Source organism: Castanea sativa, chromosome 6 (genome assembly GCF_040712315.1).
Source record: "Castanea sativa cultivar Marrone di Chiusa Pesio chromosome 6, ASM4071231v1".
Taxonomy (NCBI): Eukaryota; Viridiplantae; Streptophyta; class Magnoliopsida; order Fagales; family Fagaceae; genus Castanea; species Castanea sativa.
Window position 1 is genome coordinate 27,489,427 of NC_134018.1, and position 18,084 is coordinate 27,507,510.

Sequence of the window (18,084 nt, forward strand, 5' to 3'; positions counted from 1 at the left end):
AGAATAGATGGGTTTACATATAGCCCTGCAACATAGACTTGTGCGTGTGATTATTTTATTTGGCGTGTGTTTTCTCTCTTTTTTTTTTTTTTTTTTTTGCTTCTCACAGGTTGGGAATTTTGTGGTAATTCCCAACACAGCTAATGGGCCTACTGGGCACCACTATTACAAGAGGCAATGGGACTTCAGTAGTTCATATTCATATACCTTGGCCTCTCTCTAAACCTTGTCTCAGTACCTAGTGAAGCCATAGACCAACAAAACAGCCATTATAGTGGAGTACATAGTGATATTGCATTTCAGCGACTGAATTAAGTTATTCAGACATCTCATTAGTTTTTCTCACGAGCAATCCAGGTAGAACCGGAAAACTGGAAAAGGAAAGGTCAATATAGAAAACCATGCAGCTTTGTCAACTGGGAATGAAATTTCTGCTCAAGTTCCTGCATGGATTTCGTATAATTCAAATTGGGAAAATTTCACCTGCAAAAGCATGAGGAAAGGTGTGAGGAGTAAACTTCATCAAGAATACCATAATCCAACTCTGGTGAGCATTTCCTGACAGTTGAGAAATGTGCATTTTCCTTTACACGACAACAATATCCAGCCAGGTTACATATGCTGATAAGATTGACAGCGGCTCAAGTGATAAAGCAATTACATACAACATCTCTCAAAAGCAAGTGTAGAAAATAAATTTGAAGAAACTAACACATAGCATCTACTTGAGGATTGTTGTCAACCCCTTGGCAACTGAATCTTTTAAGGAGGGAGAAACAGGTCCATTTCCAAAAAATACATCGAAAAGAGCAAGAGTCACACTTCCTGACTCAATTGTAGCTTCCACATTAGATGGAAGCCCATCCAATGAGACACATACCTGAAAATCACAATAAATACATATGATTAGTTCATATGAGAGAAAATTAAAAACTAAAATGGTCAAGAACATAAGAATTAATTATTATTCATATTATGCTTTAAGAAACACAATAAAACCATGTGAATAGTGTACAGAGATGAGGAAGAGGGTGGGGGGGGGGGGGGGGGGGGGGTGGAAATAGGAAGATAAAAAATTGTTCCAAGTGCACAAACATCCATGTAGAATGCCTATAGCAAGGGTGTTGTATGTATAAATTCAGACTTACAAGCATTTTGGATGGTTCCAGCCAAGTCAAAAATATGAAAGTTCCTTTCTTAAGGGGTCGTCCCTGGAAGATACTACGGAATGTGGACAGAGCGGATTCATCAATGGAAGTGGGTGCTTTGATTCTTGGGGAGATGGCATCATCAATGGCATCCCAGAAAGTTTTACCATCAACATCTCTAACCAGAACAATCTGTAATGATTTCTCCAAAGGAGCTGCAATTAAGAAAAGTTATGTTAGTAACTTTCAGAACTTATTTTAGCAACCTCTCTCTCCCTCTCTCCACAGCAAGAAAGAAAGTGTGAATTTTTTTTTGGGTCCTTACATTGAAAAATTGAGTTGAATAAGGAAGGAATCTCTTGAATTTTAGTTGTTGATTGCCCTTTCCAAGCATTCAATTCACTTAGAATAGATGGGTTTACATATAGCCCTGCAGCATATACTTTAACACCAATGATTGCAAAAATTTTCTCCCTGTATCCTGAAATTATTCCAGAGCGAGACCATCAAAATGAATGCTAATTTGGAGGGGAAAAAAGGCTACTATTATATTAGAACTCCTCTAGACAACATTAGAGTTATTCAATTTGAAATAATCATTTAGAGAAAAAGTTAGTATAATCTAAAGACTTCATGCACTTGCACCATAGGTATTTGAGAACCAGTGTCATACTCATAAAGAATAGCATTGCCACACTTCATAAAAAAAATTTCATGAAATCAAAGCTCAAATTATGTGGTCCAAAATGTTTCATTACATTTGCATCCCCAATTGCCATTGACTTTCCCAATGTAATTAGAAAGCCACTGACACATCAGCTGATGCAGTGGTTGTCATAAGTTTTCTGGAGAATGGCATTTTCGAAAAAGAAAAATTTACAACCACCCCGGCCCCCTACGAAGGGGAGGTATATATCACAGTGAAAAAGATATATCAACATCTATCTCCTAATACAGATTCCATCAAAAGTTTCAGTCATATCCAACATTTTGGAGAGCCAAAAAATGTCTCAAATAAAGTATTTATAACCCTACATCCATAGACAAGAGCAGTAAGAGAACTCTAACTTCTTCACCATTTTATTTTTCCTATATTTCTTTTCAAAGCTATTGCAGGTATCTACAAACAGCAACAATATTAGCCAATATTCTAACTGTACTTTTCTTTCATAGACTCTACGCATGCCTATCTTCATTTTTTTTTAGAATGCTGAAAGATAGGTGAGCAACTGACCAGTTCCAAGCAAAGACAATGAACCCGAGCAACCTGGCAAACTGAGAGACCTTTGAAATTTCACAGCGGTTGCTGGTTCCTCTGTGTATTCTGCACCCACAACTGCAGCCATGAATTTAAAGGGAAAATGTCACACTTCAATTATGAATACAACTGAGAGAGAGAATGTGATAGCTTATGCTTTTGCTCTCTCCCAAACTTCCAATCTTTTGATCTAAATAACATCCACCTTTACTTGACTAACATGGCAAGTGTAACAACATGAATCCATTCCCTTATATGTGATTCTTCCTTACTTCCAGTTTTATTTAGGTGTTTGACCATTCTTATATGAAGGGAAAAGAAAAAGAAAGCAGAAATTACTCAAGTTCTCATGCAACCAGACATGCAGCTTAATAATCAATCAAATGCTATACAATAAGAAGTAAATAAATGAAATATGGAAAATATTTCTCATATATCAAACGTGATATTTTCACAGAAATCAAGGTTTTTTTCCACGCTGGAGGGGTATAATCAAAACTTGCTTGCTAGTACAAGAATGTGCCTAAATTCATCTTAATTACCAAACAGATAATCTTTTATTTTTAGTGGAAACATACATTCGGGTTTCTTTTATGGATCTGGCCAAACAAGAAAACAATCTAGTGTATGCATGTACTTTCTTTTATGTAGATTTTATATATTCTATAAAAGTAATTAAAGCTTCACCTGATTGACTTAAGTATGATCAACCACAATACCTTATAGCATATGCATGTACTCACAGCTAGTCTTACGAATAACTGAAGATATTCAATGAGATATAGAAAATACGATGGAAAAAACATCATTTTGAAAGCCAAAGTGAAATAAAAATTAATATACCAATTTTTTGTATATTTCTTCTAATGACAGTTGGTCTTTGTATTGCAACACAATTTGCTTAAATGAGCTTGGAATCAAAATAAATTTCATGAAAACAGTTCAGGCAATAGAAGAAACAGTCCAACCTTCTTTCCAGTGTTATTGTTAACAAAACTATTAGTGCCAACTTTATCAGAACCAAGAGTTACAAAGTTAAATCGCATGATCAAGAGAAATTTGTTTTAGATAAATAGAGTTCAATAAGAGCACGCCTGGTAGGATGATAGAGAGAAATTGTTGGATGCCAAATTTCATTCATGATAGCTGAAAGACTTTGTAATGTACTTCCTAGAGACAAAACATCTACAAATAATAATCCTCACTTTAAATGGTTCTTATCCTCAATTAAATTGGGCACTTTATCACAAAATTCAACCAACATTTACATAATTTTTAATCTGAACTCTTTGAAACAGCCCCACACTTTGTTAGTAATCTAACCTCTATTTTAATAAGTACAATGTTAAACATTACTACTTCCTTCAACAAACTGTGTTCTTATATAATTACATTTCCGGTATTACAAGTTGTTTTACATTCAAATAATGTAAAACCAACAATTCATAATCCATATCAGTTATTTCTTTTACATGGCAACTAAATTTCAATGAAAAAGAAAAACTTTTTCCACATTGAAAAGAACAATGAAATAACCTTTGCAACTGAAGAAGTTAGTGGAATATACCTGAAGATGAAGAAGAAGCATTTAGAGAGAAATGGGTCTGTCTTCTACTATGCTTGTAGTTGTGGGGAGAAAAATGAAGAGGAAATGTAAGTAAGAGAGAGAAATAGTGGGTTTGGCACAATGACAGTGTGGGATTTGAAATTCTTCTCAGAGAAAAAATTCTGGGAATGGGTGGTGAGAGTGAGAGTGAGAGTGAGAGTGGAGTGGGAATTGGAATTGCTGATGCTCCAACCATTTTTCTGAATGGTCGAGTTCTTCGTTTTCTTTTTCTTTTTTTGTTGGATGTTATTGAAGTTAAAAATGGAGTCAGGTACTTCAATTAAAATCATCGAGATTGCAATGACACACCTTACGCCACGAATGACGACGAATCTCTCTCTCACTTTTTTTTTATATTTTTTTTATTTATCATAGTACTTTCGGCTTTCGAGGGAAATATCATAATAATCTTAGGGTTTGGTAAAAAATTATTTTTGCTAATTTATTTTACTATTCAGCTTATTTTTGCTACTATTTATGGACTTTACTACACTTTTTGGTTCTATTCATAGGTCCGACTGTACTATATCAGCTAACTTTTATATTTATTTACCGTATTTTTAGTAAAAAGTTTTCAATTTCAGCAAAATAAGCAGATCCCAAACAGATCCAAGTATGTGTTTGGATAGATTATTTTTTGCCAACTTATTTTACTATTCAGCTTATTTTTGTCACTATTCATATAAATTGGCATTACTATATTTTTTAATCACATTAAATTCCTAAGGTGTGCATTTGTGGGTGAAATAATTTTTCCATCACAGCTTTAGATTTTTTTGTATTTGAAAAATCTAGTAATTCCAAATTATAATAGATGCAAATTATTAAAATTAACCCAAAAAATATAGGGTAAAATATCATTTTTGTCTCTAAACTTTCACAAGAGTTTATTTCTAATCCTTGGTCTTTGCAAAACATTTAATTTTTTGTCCTTCCGTCTATGTTTGTTTCTTTATATCCTACGTGGCTTACATCCTACATGGCTTAATGGAGTGTTGATGTGAAATCTAATTTGACTAAATTATTTTACTTTTAAATAAAAATAGACACATGAAGTTAGTGCTGCTGAATAAATGAACTAATAACTCTGGAAAAACCCAGTTGAACTACTTGTGCAGAAAGTTGAAGTAACCAAGTCAATATATAGATCCATGCCAGCTGTAGATTAAATATGTAAAAGAGTTACACTAGCTTCATTCACCATGGGGTAAGAAAGTGTTGGTGGGAGGAACTAACCATGTCGACCTTAATTAATTTGTGATTAGTTACTAGTGGGATCTACTTTAGTATGAGGTGAATTTGAATATTCTGGGTTTGTTGTGTTTGGGTTTATGGTTTTGGGTTTCTTGGTGGGTTGGTGGGTTTGGAGCATGGTTTGGTTGTGGAAAGTGGTGGTGAGTTTGGGCTACCGGTGACCATTGGGGATTTCACAGTTGGGGCTTAGGGTTTCAATTAAGGTTTAGGAATATTTTTTTTATCGCATACTAGGGATTTCTATAGGTTATGTTAATTGAGGGAGTGAGACTGAGGGATATTTTTCAGGTGAAAATGGCTAAATACTACCATTTTGTAAAATTTATAGCAAAAAAACACTATTTCTAAACTAAATGGGAATCTGCCACTTTTTATGTACTCGAGCTCACTAAACTCGAGTTCTAAACAGTACTCGAGTTTACAAAACTCGAGTTCTTAGTTTCATTCCATCGTGGCGCTGCTGACTTGGAATTTGTGCAATTAAAAAAAATAATGTGGTACTCGAGCCTAGTAAACTTGAGTTTCATGCAACACAATACTCGAGCATACCAGGTTCAAGTTCTTTGTAAATAAAATGGTGGTTATGTACATTCAATGAATCTTTTGTACATTCAACGAATTCAAATTTTAAACAAATTCATAGGATCTATACATCTAACGTACATACTTTTCCATTGAATTTTCATTATTTTGTACTTTCAACGAAGTCAAATTTCTCAACAAGTCTAGACTATCTGTACATCTTATGTACACCTTCATGATTTGGTACGCTCATTGATTTTCCATCGATTTTTCTTGAATTTCTACATTCAACTAATTCGAACTTTTTTACATATTCGAATTATTCGAGGTATTTACCATTAGGTGATTTATACGAATCATTCATTTTTCTTTCATGGAGTTTGTCCATTATTCATATGGTTACATATTTAAAAAAACACAAAAACCATTTAAGTGCAATAACTGCGCTAATGTTAAAAACAGTTTATGCAGAAAACAGTGAACAATTTTTATAAAAAAATAGTGAACAGTTTTAATTAAAGCAAAAAAACAGATTTTATGAATGCAGTAAGTAGATTCGAATATACAGTAAACATGATGTGCAGAGAGCAAATTTTATTAATGTATAAACAGATTTTATCAATGCAGAAAAACATATTCGATTATTGTGAAATTTAAACATGAAAAAGCATATAGATTTGACTTTTAAATTTAGAAAACACAATTTCAAGAGGTGTTTTATGAGAAAATAGTAAACAATTTTTATGAGAAAACAATGAATAGTTTTAATTAATGCAAATAACATATTTTATGAATGCAGTAAGCAGATTCGAATATACTAGTAAACATGATGTGTAGAGAACAAATTTTATCAATGTAGAAAAAGATTTTATCAATGCAGAAAAACAGATTCGATTATTGTGAAATTTAAACATGAAAAAGCATACAGATTTGGATTTTAAATTTAGAGAACACAATTTCAGGAGGTGTTTTATGAGAAAACAGTGAACAATTTTTCAAATAGTGAATAGAAAATAATTTATGCAGAAAAGAGAGTGAAATTTTTTTTTAAATAATGCTGAATAGAAAATAATTTTATGCAGAATGCTAGAAATAATTTATGCTGAAAATAGCGAACAATTTTTATGAGAAAACAATGAATAATTTTAATTAATGCAAAAAACAGATTTTATGAATGCAGTAAGCATATTCGAATATACAGTAAACATGATGTGCAGAGAGCAAATTTTGTTAATGTAGAAACAGATTTTATCAATGCAAAAAAACAAATTCGATTATTATGAAATTTAAACATGAAAAAGCATACAGATTTGGTTTTTAAATTTAGAGAACACAATTTCAGGAGGTGTTTTATGAGAAAACAGTGAACAATTTTTTAAATAGTGAATAGAAAATAATTAATGCAAAAAAGAGAGTGAACAATTTTTTAAAAATAATGCTGAACAGAAAATAATTTTATGCAGAATGCTAGAAATAATTTATGCAGAAAACAATGAACAATTTTTATGAGAAAACAATGAATAGTTTTAATTAATGTAGAAAACATATTTTATGAATGCAGTAAGCAAATTCGAATATACAGTAAAAATGATGTGCAGAGAGCAAATTTTATTAATGTAGAAATAGATTTTATCAATGCAGAAAAACAAATTCGATTATTGTGAAATTCAAACATAAAAATGCATTCAGATTTGGCTTTTAAATTTAGAAATCACGATTTCATCAGGTGTTTTATGAGAAAACCGTAAACAATTTTTTAAATAGTGAACATAAAATAATTTATGCAGAAAAGAGAGTGAACAATTTTTTAAATAATGCTGAACAGAAAATAATTTTATGCAAAATCCTAGAAATAGTTTATGCAGAAAACAATGAACAATTTTAATTAATGCAGAAAACAATTTTATGAATGGAGTAAGCAGATTTGAATATACAGTAAACATGATGTGCAGAGAGCTAATTTTATTAATGTAAAAACGGATTTTATCAATGCAGAAAAATAGATTCGATTATTGTGAAATTCAAACAAGAAAAAGCATTCAGATTTGGCTTTTAAATTTAGAAATCACGATTTCACTAGGTGTTTTATGAGAAAACAGTGAATTTTTTTAAAATAGTAAATAGAAAATAATTTATGCAGAAAAGAGAGTGAATAATTTTTTAAATAATACTGAACAGAAAATAATTTTATGCAGAATTCTAGAAATTGTTTATTCAGAAAACAGTAAACAATTTTTATGAGAAAACAATGAACAATTTTTGTATAAAAAAATGAACAATTTTAATTAATATAGAAAATAGATTTTATGAATGCAGTAAGTAGATTCGAATATACAGTAAACATGATGTGCAGAGAGCAAATTTTATTAATGTAGAAACAAATTTTATCAATGCAGAAAAGCATATTCGATTATTGTGAAATTTGAACATGTAAAAGTATACAGATTTGACTTTTAAATTTAAAGAACACAATTTCAGGAGGTGTTTTATGAGAAAACAGTAAACAATATCTAAATATGGGGTGCTACAACTCGCCAAGAAAAAAAGTTGCCAAAGCGACTTTCACATCATCAGCCAAACATTTAGATATACATAAAAAAATGTTTCACATTCCTCTTAGAAACACTGCAAGTTTAAGAACTTACATATCCAGATGTAGTAAAGCTTAAGTTCTTCTTTATATTCAAGTAGTCTACTCTTTCTGCAATACTTATCAATCATTTGACTATGTGGTAATTCTAAATAGGATTGATAAAGTAACAATATGTAGCTTAAACTTCTTTCGGTGTGCCCATGGCTAAAAAATGGAGTGAAATTTTTCTTTAGCCCCAATATTTTAACCAATTTGACCATAATGCTTCCAAGAAGTAAGAAATTGATGGGTGTGTTAAAAATGAATGAACAAGGGGTATGAGTGGCCTAAAAATTCATATTTTGAAATTAAAATCTCTATATTTTACAATGCTTCTATTTAAATAAATAAAAACATAAAAAAAAAACTACTTATTTTTAAGTTTATGTTTATTTTTCGATTATCCAAAAAAAAAAAGTTATAAGGAACTCGAGTTTACCAAGCTCGAGTTCCATATCTAGGTAATACAAATTTGATTAAAAATTAAAATCAATGCTTCCCATTAGTGAATTAAGGTGGTGTTTGGTACGAGGAAATCCAAATTACTCCTAGCATTCAAATTACTAGGAATGTGATGTCTTACAATCTGGATACCTAAGAATGAAACTATTCTTATGTTCAGTTTAATTGGGAATCTAATAAGATTCTTAGGAATGTGAGATTATAATGTTTAGTTTTTATCTTAAGAATCTTCACTGAATTATTTATTTTTCTCATTCTATCCTTAGATTTGTAAATCCAATATAAGTTTTTTTTTAAAATCTTCCTCTAAATAAATAATGAAATACAAAATATAAACTATAAATTATGACAAATCCAAAAACGCACATACAAATATGATGGGTTGTTAAAAATTAAAAATCTACACATTTTGTATCACTGTATAACAAACATCAAAAGCACTTGATAGAATACAAATTATTGAAATTGTATAAACAAAGCCATTAATCTAAAAACAAAAAACCAGATGAAGCCCTCAATCCAGATCTATATTTCTAGCAACTAAGAAAAAGCTGTTAGGATTAGTGCCTTTAAATCCTATTGTATGATGCTATGTATGATATTATGTATGACATTATGTATGACATGATGTATGACTTAATATTGTGTTTGATAAAGTTATTTTATTATTATCTAAAATAGTGGTTACGTGAATATGGGACATTATCATATAGTCCATGAGATGCATTGTATGTGATTTATGTGAAAAGTCACAGAAGATGTAAATCACAAGTTCTTTGTAAACTCAGAATTAATAGTTCGTAGTCGGTGATGAAATTGGGCATTTCATCTGCGAAGACTATAACGTGTCAACTAAGATGATTTGTCTTGATCATGGGAGTGGAAGCTTCTAGTTGATATGTTGATATGTTTTAAGAGTTAAAACATATTGAACAGGACCGCTGTGAGATTTATTATTCTTCTAACGACTGTCAAATGAATAATAGATCTCACGACTTCTATTTGCATGAACTCTTAATCCTGAGAGAATAATGGACCTGATCATGAAGTGTAGGTTGCTTTGATATATCAGGAGTGAGACCTGAAGTGACGGTCAAAACCTCAGTATGTTGGGCAGCCACATTTAGTGTTGATGGAACATATATTCTCAAGATGGAATTCATAGTCTCTTGATGGAGATATAAAATATTCCCTTGAGATAAGTTTAATGGTTTCAGTTATTCAGAGAGTTAGGCCTAACCACTTTAGTAAGAAATTACTAAAGTATATGTTTCTGAAATTGGATTTCATAAATATATAATGAATAACTTTAAAGAATTAAACCAGGTACTCAAGGATAAAATGTAGTAATTTACAAAGTGGCAGTCTACATTTATGACTTTGTATTACTACGAATATTTTATGAAGGGGTTACGTGTATAATAAAGTCTTGGGATATAATTTATTAATAAGGCCTAGAGTGCAATTATATTTATATAGTGGTGTTAAATATAATTAATGGTAACTTTGGACTTGTCAAGAGTTGACGGAAAAGCCCAAGGCCCATTGGAGCTAGTGTCTTGTTGGTCCCTTTTGGTCCCACTCCAAGCCACACACTAAAGCCCAATTGGAAAGGCCCAATAGGCCAGCCCAATTAGATAATCAGTTAGTTATAAAGGGAGAAACATACAGAATTTTTAATTAGAAGAGTTTAGAAAAGAAAAAGAAACGGTGTGTGAGAGAGTGTGAGACACACTTTCATTCTCCCTTTGAAAAACTGATTGAGAGACCACACATCTTGGGCGTAAAGTGGAATTGGAGTGAAGATTAAAAGTGTTCCCAAGTGCTTCTAATCTTTGTTTTGAATTTCTCCACACCAAGGTACGCTATCTTGTTCTTAAATTCTGAAATTTATGTTGTGCACGTTATCAATCATGAATGAAATAGACCCTAGTTCGTCGCTTCCGCTGTGGGTTTTGCATGAGATGCAAAACCAGAATTTTTCCTTCAATTGGTATCAGAGCCAAGTTTTCATATCATGATTGTATAATGTGTGATTAAATTTTGGAATTTAAGAAAAACCGTTATTATTGTGTTTCAATTTTCTGCATCAAATTATAGTGTTGTGTCATGCTTGTGATTTTCATGAATATGTTTCGGTGATGTTCATATGCCATAAACGATTCAAAAATAACTGTCATGTACGGACTGCATATAGAATCTATGATTGGCAGTTTTTAATTGGCAAGTGTCAAAAACTTTGAATCATTATTTCACCGTTTGACTTTGAATTCATTGCATGGCTAACACGGATTGAATGCAACAGTTATGAAAACTGCCTGGACTTTCATTTCATGAAAACTGTCTTGAGAATTTTCACACGGATTACATGCAATAGCCTTTTTGCATGGTTTGACCACTTTTGTTGCTTTTGAAAAAAAAGTGAATCTGTGAGGAAGTTAGTGAATCTGTGAAGATTCTAACTTCCTGACTTTTATATATTATATATAATATAATATTATAATCATATATTATATTATAATATATATAATACATTTAAGTTAGAATCCGTGAGGATTCTAACTTCCTGACTATTATATATTATATATATAATATAATATTATAATCATATATTATATTATAATATATATAATACATATATAACGTAAAGTAATAATTATATATTATATATATTAATTTGTATATTATATTATATATAATATAATATAAATTTTTATATATAATAAAGGTTTTTATTACGTTATATATATTTATATATATTAATGCTAGTTTAATGAAATTTATTCCTAATGAGATTAAGATTATATTTTTTTTTACGTGTCTAGCATTATTATCATTCTTGATTTTAAAAACCTTAATTTAAAATATCTAGTGGGAGAGAGATACAAGGGTTGGATCTCATGGCCTCCATTGTTGGTTCATAGTAGTGTGAAATATATACTTTGTCTTTGCCTCGAACTTAGCATTCCATGCGGAGAGTATTTATTTCATGGTCCTACAAGATTGAATTTCCTGGTTTATAGTAGTTTGATAAACATCTTGTCTTAGCTTCGAGCTTTGCATTCCATGCGGAGGGTATTTTATCATGGTACTACAAAATAAGCCTGTTAAAGGGATGAAATGGTGTTACACATAATTCTAGACAATGGTATACACTAGACTAAGTATTATAGTATCCTCTATGCTGAGTTCTTACTATTATTACTTAGAGGCTAAATAGAAAACGACATATTATTAGTATTTGATAAGAGTTATCGTGATAGTGCTAATAATGAGAATAGTTCTCAATCAATCATAATATTTTATGTTCACTCTATGCTGAGGGACATTGAATATGAGATTGGGTTGTCGTTGCATATATTATTTTATGGTTTTATTAAGGTTCCATATTATATGTTTTTATGCTAAATTGATAATGTCCAATTTACTTATTATATTCATGTTTATTATTTTCAGATTTTGTCATGGCATCATTTAGCCCACTTGTTTCTATTCTTAACCAAAACAAACTGACTGGATCCAACTATGTTGATTGGAAAAGAAATTTGGACATTGTTCTTACTGCTGAAGAGCACAAATATGTGCTTACTCAACCATGTCCTAACTTTCCTTCATTAGATGCTCCTCTTGAGGAAAAACAGCGATATGATCGTTGGCAGAAATCTAATGAGATGGCCAAGTGCTACATTCTAGCATCTATCTCAAATGTTCTACAGCATCAAATGCAGGATGTAGAACTTGCTTCGGACATAATGCATAGTCTGAAGGAGATGTTTGGTGAGCAAGGCCGTTATGCAAGGCAAGAAACCATGAGGCAAATTTATAATACCAAAATGGCTGCAGGAAGTTCAGTGAGGGAGCATTGTCTTAGGATGATTGCTAATCTGAACACATTAGAAGTTTTAGGTGCCGACATTGATGGAGAATCCCAAGTGGATATGATACTCCAGTCACTACCAGAATCATTCAAGGAATTCAGACTCAATTATAATATGAACAAAAAGATTTATTCTTTGTCTAAATTAATGAATGAGTTAGTGGCGGCGGAAGGCATCCTTGGTACTTCTAGTGTTGAAGCCAATGTGGGTGAAGCTTCTACTTCTCAACCTAAGTCGAAAGGCAAGGGTAAGAAGAAGAAGAAGAAGGACTTCACTAAGAAAGATGGTAAACAAATTGCCTTAGGGGTTGCCAACAAAGGAAAGAAAACCAAAGGAAAGTGTTTCCATTGTGGTGAGAAAGGACATTGGAAGAGGAATTGTCCAACATTCAAGGCTGCCAAGAATAAAGGTATGAAAAGTTCATTTCTTCTTGAAATATGTTTGGTACAGAATCCAACAGATTCCTGGTGTGTGGATTCAGGTTGTACTAATCATATCTGCAATTCTTTGCAGGGGTTCCAGGAGACCAGAAGTTGAATGAAGGAGAACTATTTCTTACTTTGGCTGATGGGAGCAAGATTCCGGTTGAAGCTGTTGGAGTGTTTAATTTGTGTTTTAAGTCTAGAGTTTTAATATTGGAAGACTGTTTGTATGTACCTAATGTTCGTAGGAATTTAATTTCTGCAACTTACTTAGGTAAACATGGATATTGTGTTATCCTGAAAGACAATGTTGTAATAAAGAAGGATAAAGTGTTTATCTGTTCTGGCAATATTGTAGATGGTCTTTATATTTTAACTCCTGATAAGCATGAATTATACAATTCTGAATTAGATAGTAACTCTCATGTGAAATCATTAAAGAGAAAGTTTCCTTCTAATAGTGATGCATATCTATGGCACTTGCGTTTAGGTCATATTAATTCAAGTAGGATTCAAAGACTAATCAAAGATGGACTTTTACAGACCATGGACTTTGATGGTTTTCCAGTTTGCGAATCTTGTTTAGAATGTAAGATGACCAAACGACCTTTTAATGCAAAAGGTAGAAGAGTCCAAGATTTGCTAGAACTAGTACATTCAGATGTATGTGGTCCTATGTCAATCCAAGCAAGAGGTGGCTATGAGTATTTCATTACTTTCACTGATGATTACTCTAGATTTGGTTATGTGTACCTAATGAAACGGAAGTCCGAAGCCTTTGAAAAGTTCAAAGAGTTTAGGGCTGAAGTTGAGAATCAATTGGGTAAACACATAAAGGCCATTCGATCTGATCGAGGTGGCGAATACCTTCTTGGTGATTTTAAGGATTACTTGACTGAAAATGGGATTATATCCCAATTGACTGCACCTGGAACACCACAACAAAATGGTGTAGCAGAAAGAAGGAATAGGACTCTTTTGGATATGGTTAGGTCCATGTTGAGTTATTCGACTCTACCAATTTCTTTTTGGGGATATGCCTTAAATACTGCGATGTATCTTCTGAATTTAGTACCTTCGAAGTCTATTCCTAAAACACCTGTAGAGTTGTGGAATGGGCGTAAGCCTAGTATGAGACATCTTCACATTTGGGGTTGTCCAGCACATGTGTTGAAAGGAAAGTCTGACAAGTTACAGTCTAAAACAGAAGTGGTATTTTTTGTAGGGTATCCAAAAGGAACAGTTGGAGGTTTATTCTATAGTCATAAGGATAATAAAGTGTTTGTTAGCACAAATGCCAAATTCTTGGAAAATGACTATATGAATAATTTTACTCCTAGAAGTAGAGTTGTCTTGGCTGAAATGAATGAACCTATAGTTGAACAACCAATGGATGAAACTAGGGATGATGTGACTGTATTAGATACACCACAAGATACTACTCATGAGTTGTCTAGTACACAGGTGCCTCGTCGTAGTGGGAGAATTGTTTGGCCTCCTATAAGATTCGTAGGTTTAGGAGAAACTTATGAGGCTATCTCCGAAGAGGCTGAATCGGATCCTTACACTTATGATGAAGCAATGAATGATATAGATGCACATCATTGGGTCCAAGCTATGAAATCTGAATTGGATTCTATGGATTCCAATCATGTATGGGATCTTGTAAAGGCGCCTAACGGCATTAAACCTGTTGGTTGCAAATGGGTTTACAAGAGAAAGAGAGGGATAGATGGAACGGTTGAAACCTTTAAAGCAAGACTAGTGGCGAAAGGGTACACACAAAAAGAAGGTATTGATTATGATGAAACTTTTTCGCCAGTAGCCATGCTTAAATCTATTAGGATTCTCTTATCCATTGCTGCTCATTATGATTATGAGATTTGGCAAATGGATGTCAAGACTGCATTTCTTAATGGCAATCTTGAAGAAGAAATATACATGTTGCAACCAGAAGGTTTCATAGCAAAGAACCAAGAGCATATGGTATGCAAGTTGAATAGGTCCATTTATGGACTTAAACAAGCATCTAGGTCATGGAACATCAGATTTGATCAAGCAATCAAGTCATTTGGTTTTGAACAAAATCTTGATGAACCATGTGTGTACAAAAGGCATCGAGACAAAGTAGTAATGTTCCTAGTGCTTTATGTTGATGATATTCTACTCATTGGAAATGATGTAGGGGTAATGTCATCGGTTAAAGTTTAGTTGTCAAGCCAATTTGATATGAAAGACTTGGGTGAGGCTAACTTTATTCTAGGGATCAAGCTTTGGCGAGATCGCAAGAATAAGATGTTAGGCTTATCACAAGCTGGATATATAGATAAGGTCCTAGAACGGTTTAGCATGCAAAACTCCAAGAAAGGATTACTTCCTTTTAGACATGGAGTTCCTCTGTCTGATGACCAAAGACCTAAGACTTAAGAGGAAGAAAATATGATGAGACAAGTTCCCTATGCTTCTGCAGTGGGAAGTCTCATGTATGCCATGCTTTGTACTAGACCAGATATTTGTTATTCAGTTGGCATGGTCAGCCGATATCAATCAAATCCAGGACCAAAACATTGGCAAGCTGTAAAGCATATTCTCAAGTACCTTAGGAGAACGAGAGATTATATGCTTGTTTACCATAGTGAGGATTTGATTCCCATTGGCTATACAGATTCAGATTTTCAATCAGATCTAGATTTCAGAAAATCCACTTCAGGATGTGTTTTCACCTTGGAAGGTGGAGCCATAAGTTGGAGGAGTGTTAAGCAATCTTGTATTGCGGACTCCACCATGGAAGCCGAGTACGTTGCTGCTTGTGAAGCAGCAAAGGAGGCTGTTTGGCTCAAGAAATTCCTTTCTGATCTTGGTGTTGTGAGAATGGAGCAAGTTCCCATCATATTGTTTTGTGACAATAGTGGAGCAGTTGCACAATTCAAAGATCCAAGAAATCACAAGAAAGGAAAGCACATTGAGAGGAAGTACCACATCATTCAAGATATTGTTGCTCGTGGAGATGTTGTGGTAGCAAAGATTGAAAGTGCAAATAATCTAGCAGATCCTTTTACCAAAGCCTTACCTCAAAGGACTTTCGAGTCACATTTGGAGGGAATGGGAGTTAGATTAGTGCACAATAGTCTTTAGGGCAAGTGGGAGATTGTTAGGATTAGTGCCTTTAAATCCTATTGTATGATGCTATGTATGATATTATGTATGACATGATGTATGACTTAATATTGTGTTTGATAAAGTTATTTTATTATTATCTAAAATAGTGGTTACGTGAATATGGGACATTATCATATAGTCCATGAGATGCATTGTATGTGATTTATGTGAAAAGTCACAGAAGATGTAAATCACAAGTTCTTTGTAAACTCAGAATTAATAGTTCGTAGTCGGTGATGAAATTGGGCATTTCATCTGCGAAGACTATAACGTGTCAACTAAGATGATTTGTCTTGATCATGGGAGTGGAAGCTTCTAGTTGATATGTTGATATGTTTTAAGAGTTAAAACATATTGAACAGGACCGCTGTGAGATTTATTATTCTTCTAACGACTGTCAAATGAATAATAGATCTCACGACTTCTATTTGCATGAACTCTTAATCCTGAGAGAATAATGGACCTGATCATGAAGTGTAGGTTGCTTTGATATATCAGGAGTGAGACCTGAAGTGACGGTCAAAACCTCAGTATGTTGGGCAGCCACATTTAGTGTTGATGGAACATATATTCTCAAGATGGAATTCATAGTCTCTTGATGGAGATATAAAATATTCCCTTGAGATAAGTTTAATGGTTTCAGTTATTCAGAGAGTTAGGCCTAACCACTTTAGTAAGAAATTACTAAAGTATATGTTTCTGAAATTGGATTTCATAAATATATAATGAATAACTTTAAAGAATTAAACCAGGTACTCAAGGATAAGATATAGTAATTTACAAAGTGGTAGTCTACATTTATGACTTTGTATTACTACGAATATTTTATGAAGGGGTTACGTGTATAATAAAGTCTTGGGATATAATTTATTAATAAGGCCTAGAGTGCAATTATATTTATATAGTGGTGTTAAATATAATTAATGGTAACTTTGGACTTGTCAAGAGTTGACGGAAAAGCCCAAGGCCCATTGGAGCTAGTGTCTTGTTGGTCCCTTTTGGTCCCACTCCAAGCCACACACTAAAGCCCAATTGGAAAGGCCCAATAGGCCAGCCCAATTAGATAATCAGTTAGTTATAAAGGGAGAAATATACAGAATTTTTAATTAGAAGAGTTTAGAAAAGAAAAAGAAACGGTGTGTGAGAGAGTGTGAGACACACTTTCATTCTCCCTTTGAAAAACTGATTGAGAGACCACACATCTTGGGCGTAAAGTGGAATTGGAGTGAAGATTAAAAGTGTTCCCAAGTGCTTCTAATCTTTGTTTTGAATTTCTCCACACCAAGGTACGCTATCTTGTTCTTAAATTCTGAAATTTATGTTGTGCACGTTATCAATCATGAATGAAATAGACCCTAGTTCGTCGCTTTCGCTGTGGGTTTTGCATGAGATGCAAAACCATAATTTTTCCTTCAAAAGCAAGATTTGTGATACGAATAGATACATTAACAAATTTCTATGAAAATAAATCCATTAATAATTTGTTAAGTAACACACACAACAATAAAAGTGAATACCTGGCAACAATGGAGGGTCCCCTTCAAACTTTTTTTTTTCACATGTGAAACTTAAATAAAACTTTGTTAATGAATATATTAACAGAGTTGTCTATCCTGTATATGTTGTTTTGGCGGTAAGAGATAAAGACAAATGAAAAGATATTGATGATTTGATTTATATTTTATCTCAATTGCTTAAATGATAAAATATAAATCAAATGTTGTGAAAATATTGTGGACATAT

General features: G+C 32.7%; 1 protein-coding gene across 3 annotated transcripts; it reads right to left on the reverse strand.

Annotated features, from left to right (window-relative positions):
* Positions 1–343: 343 nt before the first annotated feature.
* On the reverse strand, positions 344–4,354 carry LOC142639010 (fatty-acid-binding protein 3, chloroplastic). 3 transcript variants are annotated; one of them, XM_075813096.1, is made up of 6 exons: positions 3,974–4,277; positions 2,383–2,484; positions 1,474–1,629; positions 1,149–1,363; positions 713–880; positions 344–483 (listed from the first exon to the last, which is right to left on the reverse strand). In XM_075813096.1, the coding sequence occupies exons 1-5, from the start codon at positions 4,206–4,208 to the stop codon at positions 722–724; spliced, it is 867 nt and encodes a 288-aa protein (XP_075669211.1). In that variant the 5' UTR covers positions 4,209–4,277; the 3' UTR covers positions 344–483; positions 713–721. The 3 variants fall into 3 exon arrangements, with proteins under 3 accessions (XP_075669211.1, XP_075669212.1, XP_075669210.1); XM_075813097.1 differs by lacking the exon at positions 344–483 and having other exon boundaries at positions 495–880; positions 2,383–2,472; positions 3,974–4,354; XM_075813095.1 differs by lacking the exon at positions 344–483 and having other exon boundaries at positions 495–880; positions 3,974–4,346.
* Positions 4,355–18,084: the final 13,730 nt, after the last annotated feature.

Bases quoted from the DNA above. Each gene is read 5' to 3' on its own strand.
- LOC142639010 (XM_075813096.1), bottom strand. From the start codon at position 4,208: ATGGTTGGAGCATCAGCAATTCCAATTCCCACTCCACTCTCACTCTCA. The intron at 1,630-2,382 runs GTCAGTTGCTCA...GAATAATTTCAG, and splicing joins ATTGTCTTTGCTTGGAACTG to GATACAGGGAGAAAATTTTT. The intron at 1,364-1,473 runs GTAAGGACCCAA...TCTTAATTGCAG, and splicing joins ATTCAACTCAATTTTTCAAT to CTCCTTTGGAGAAATCATTA.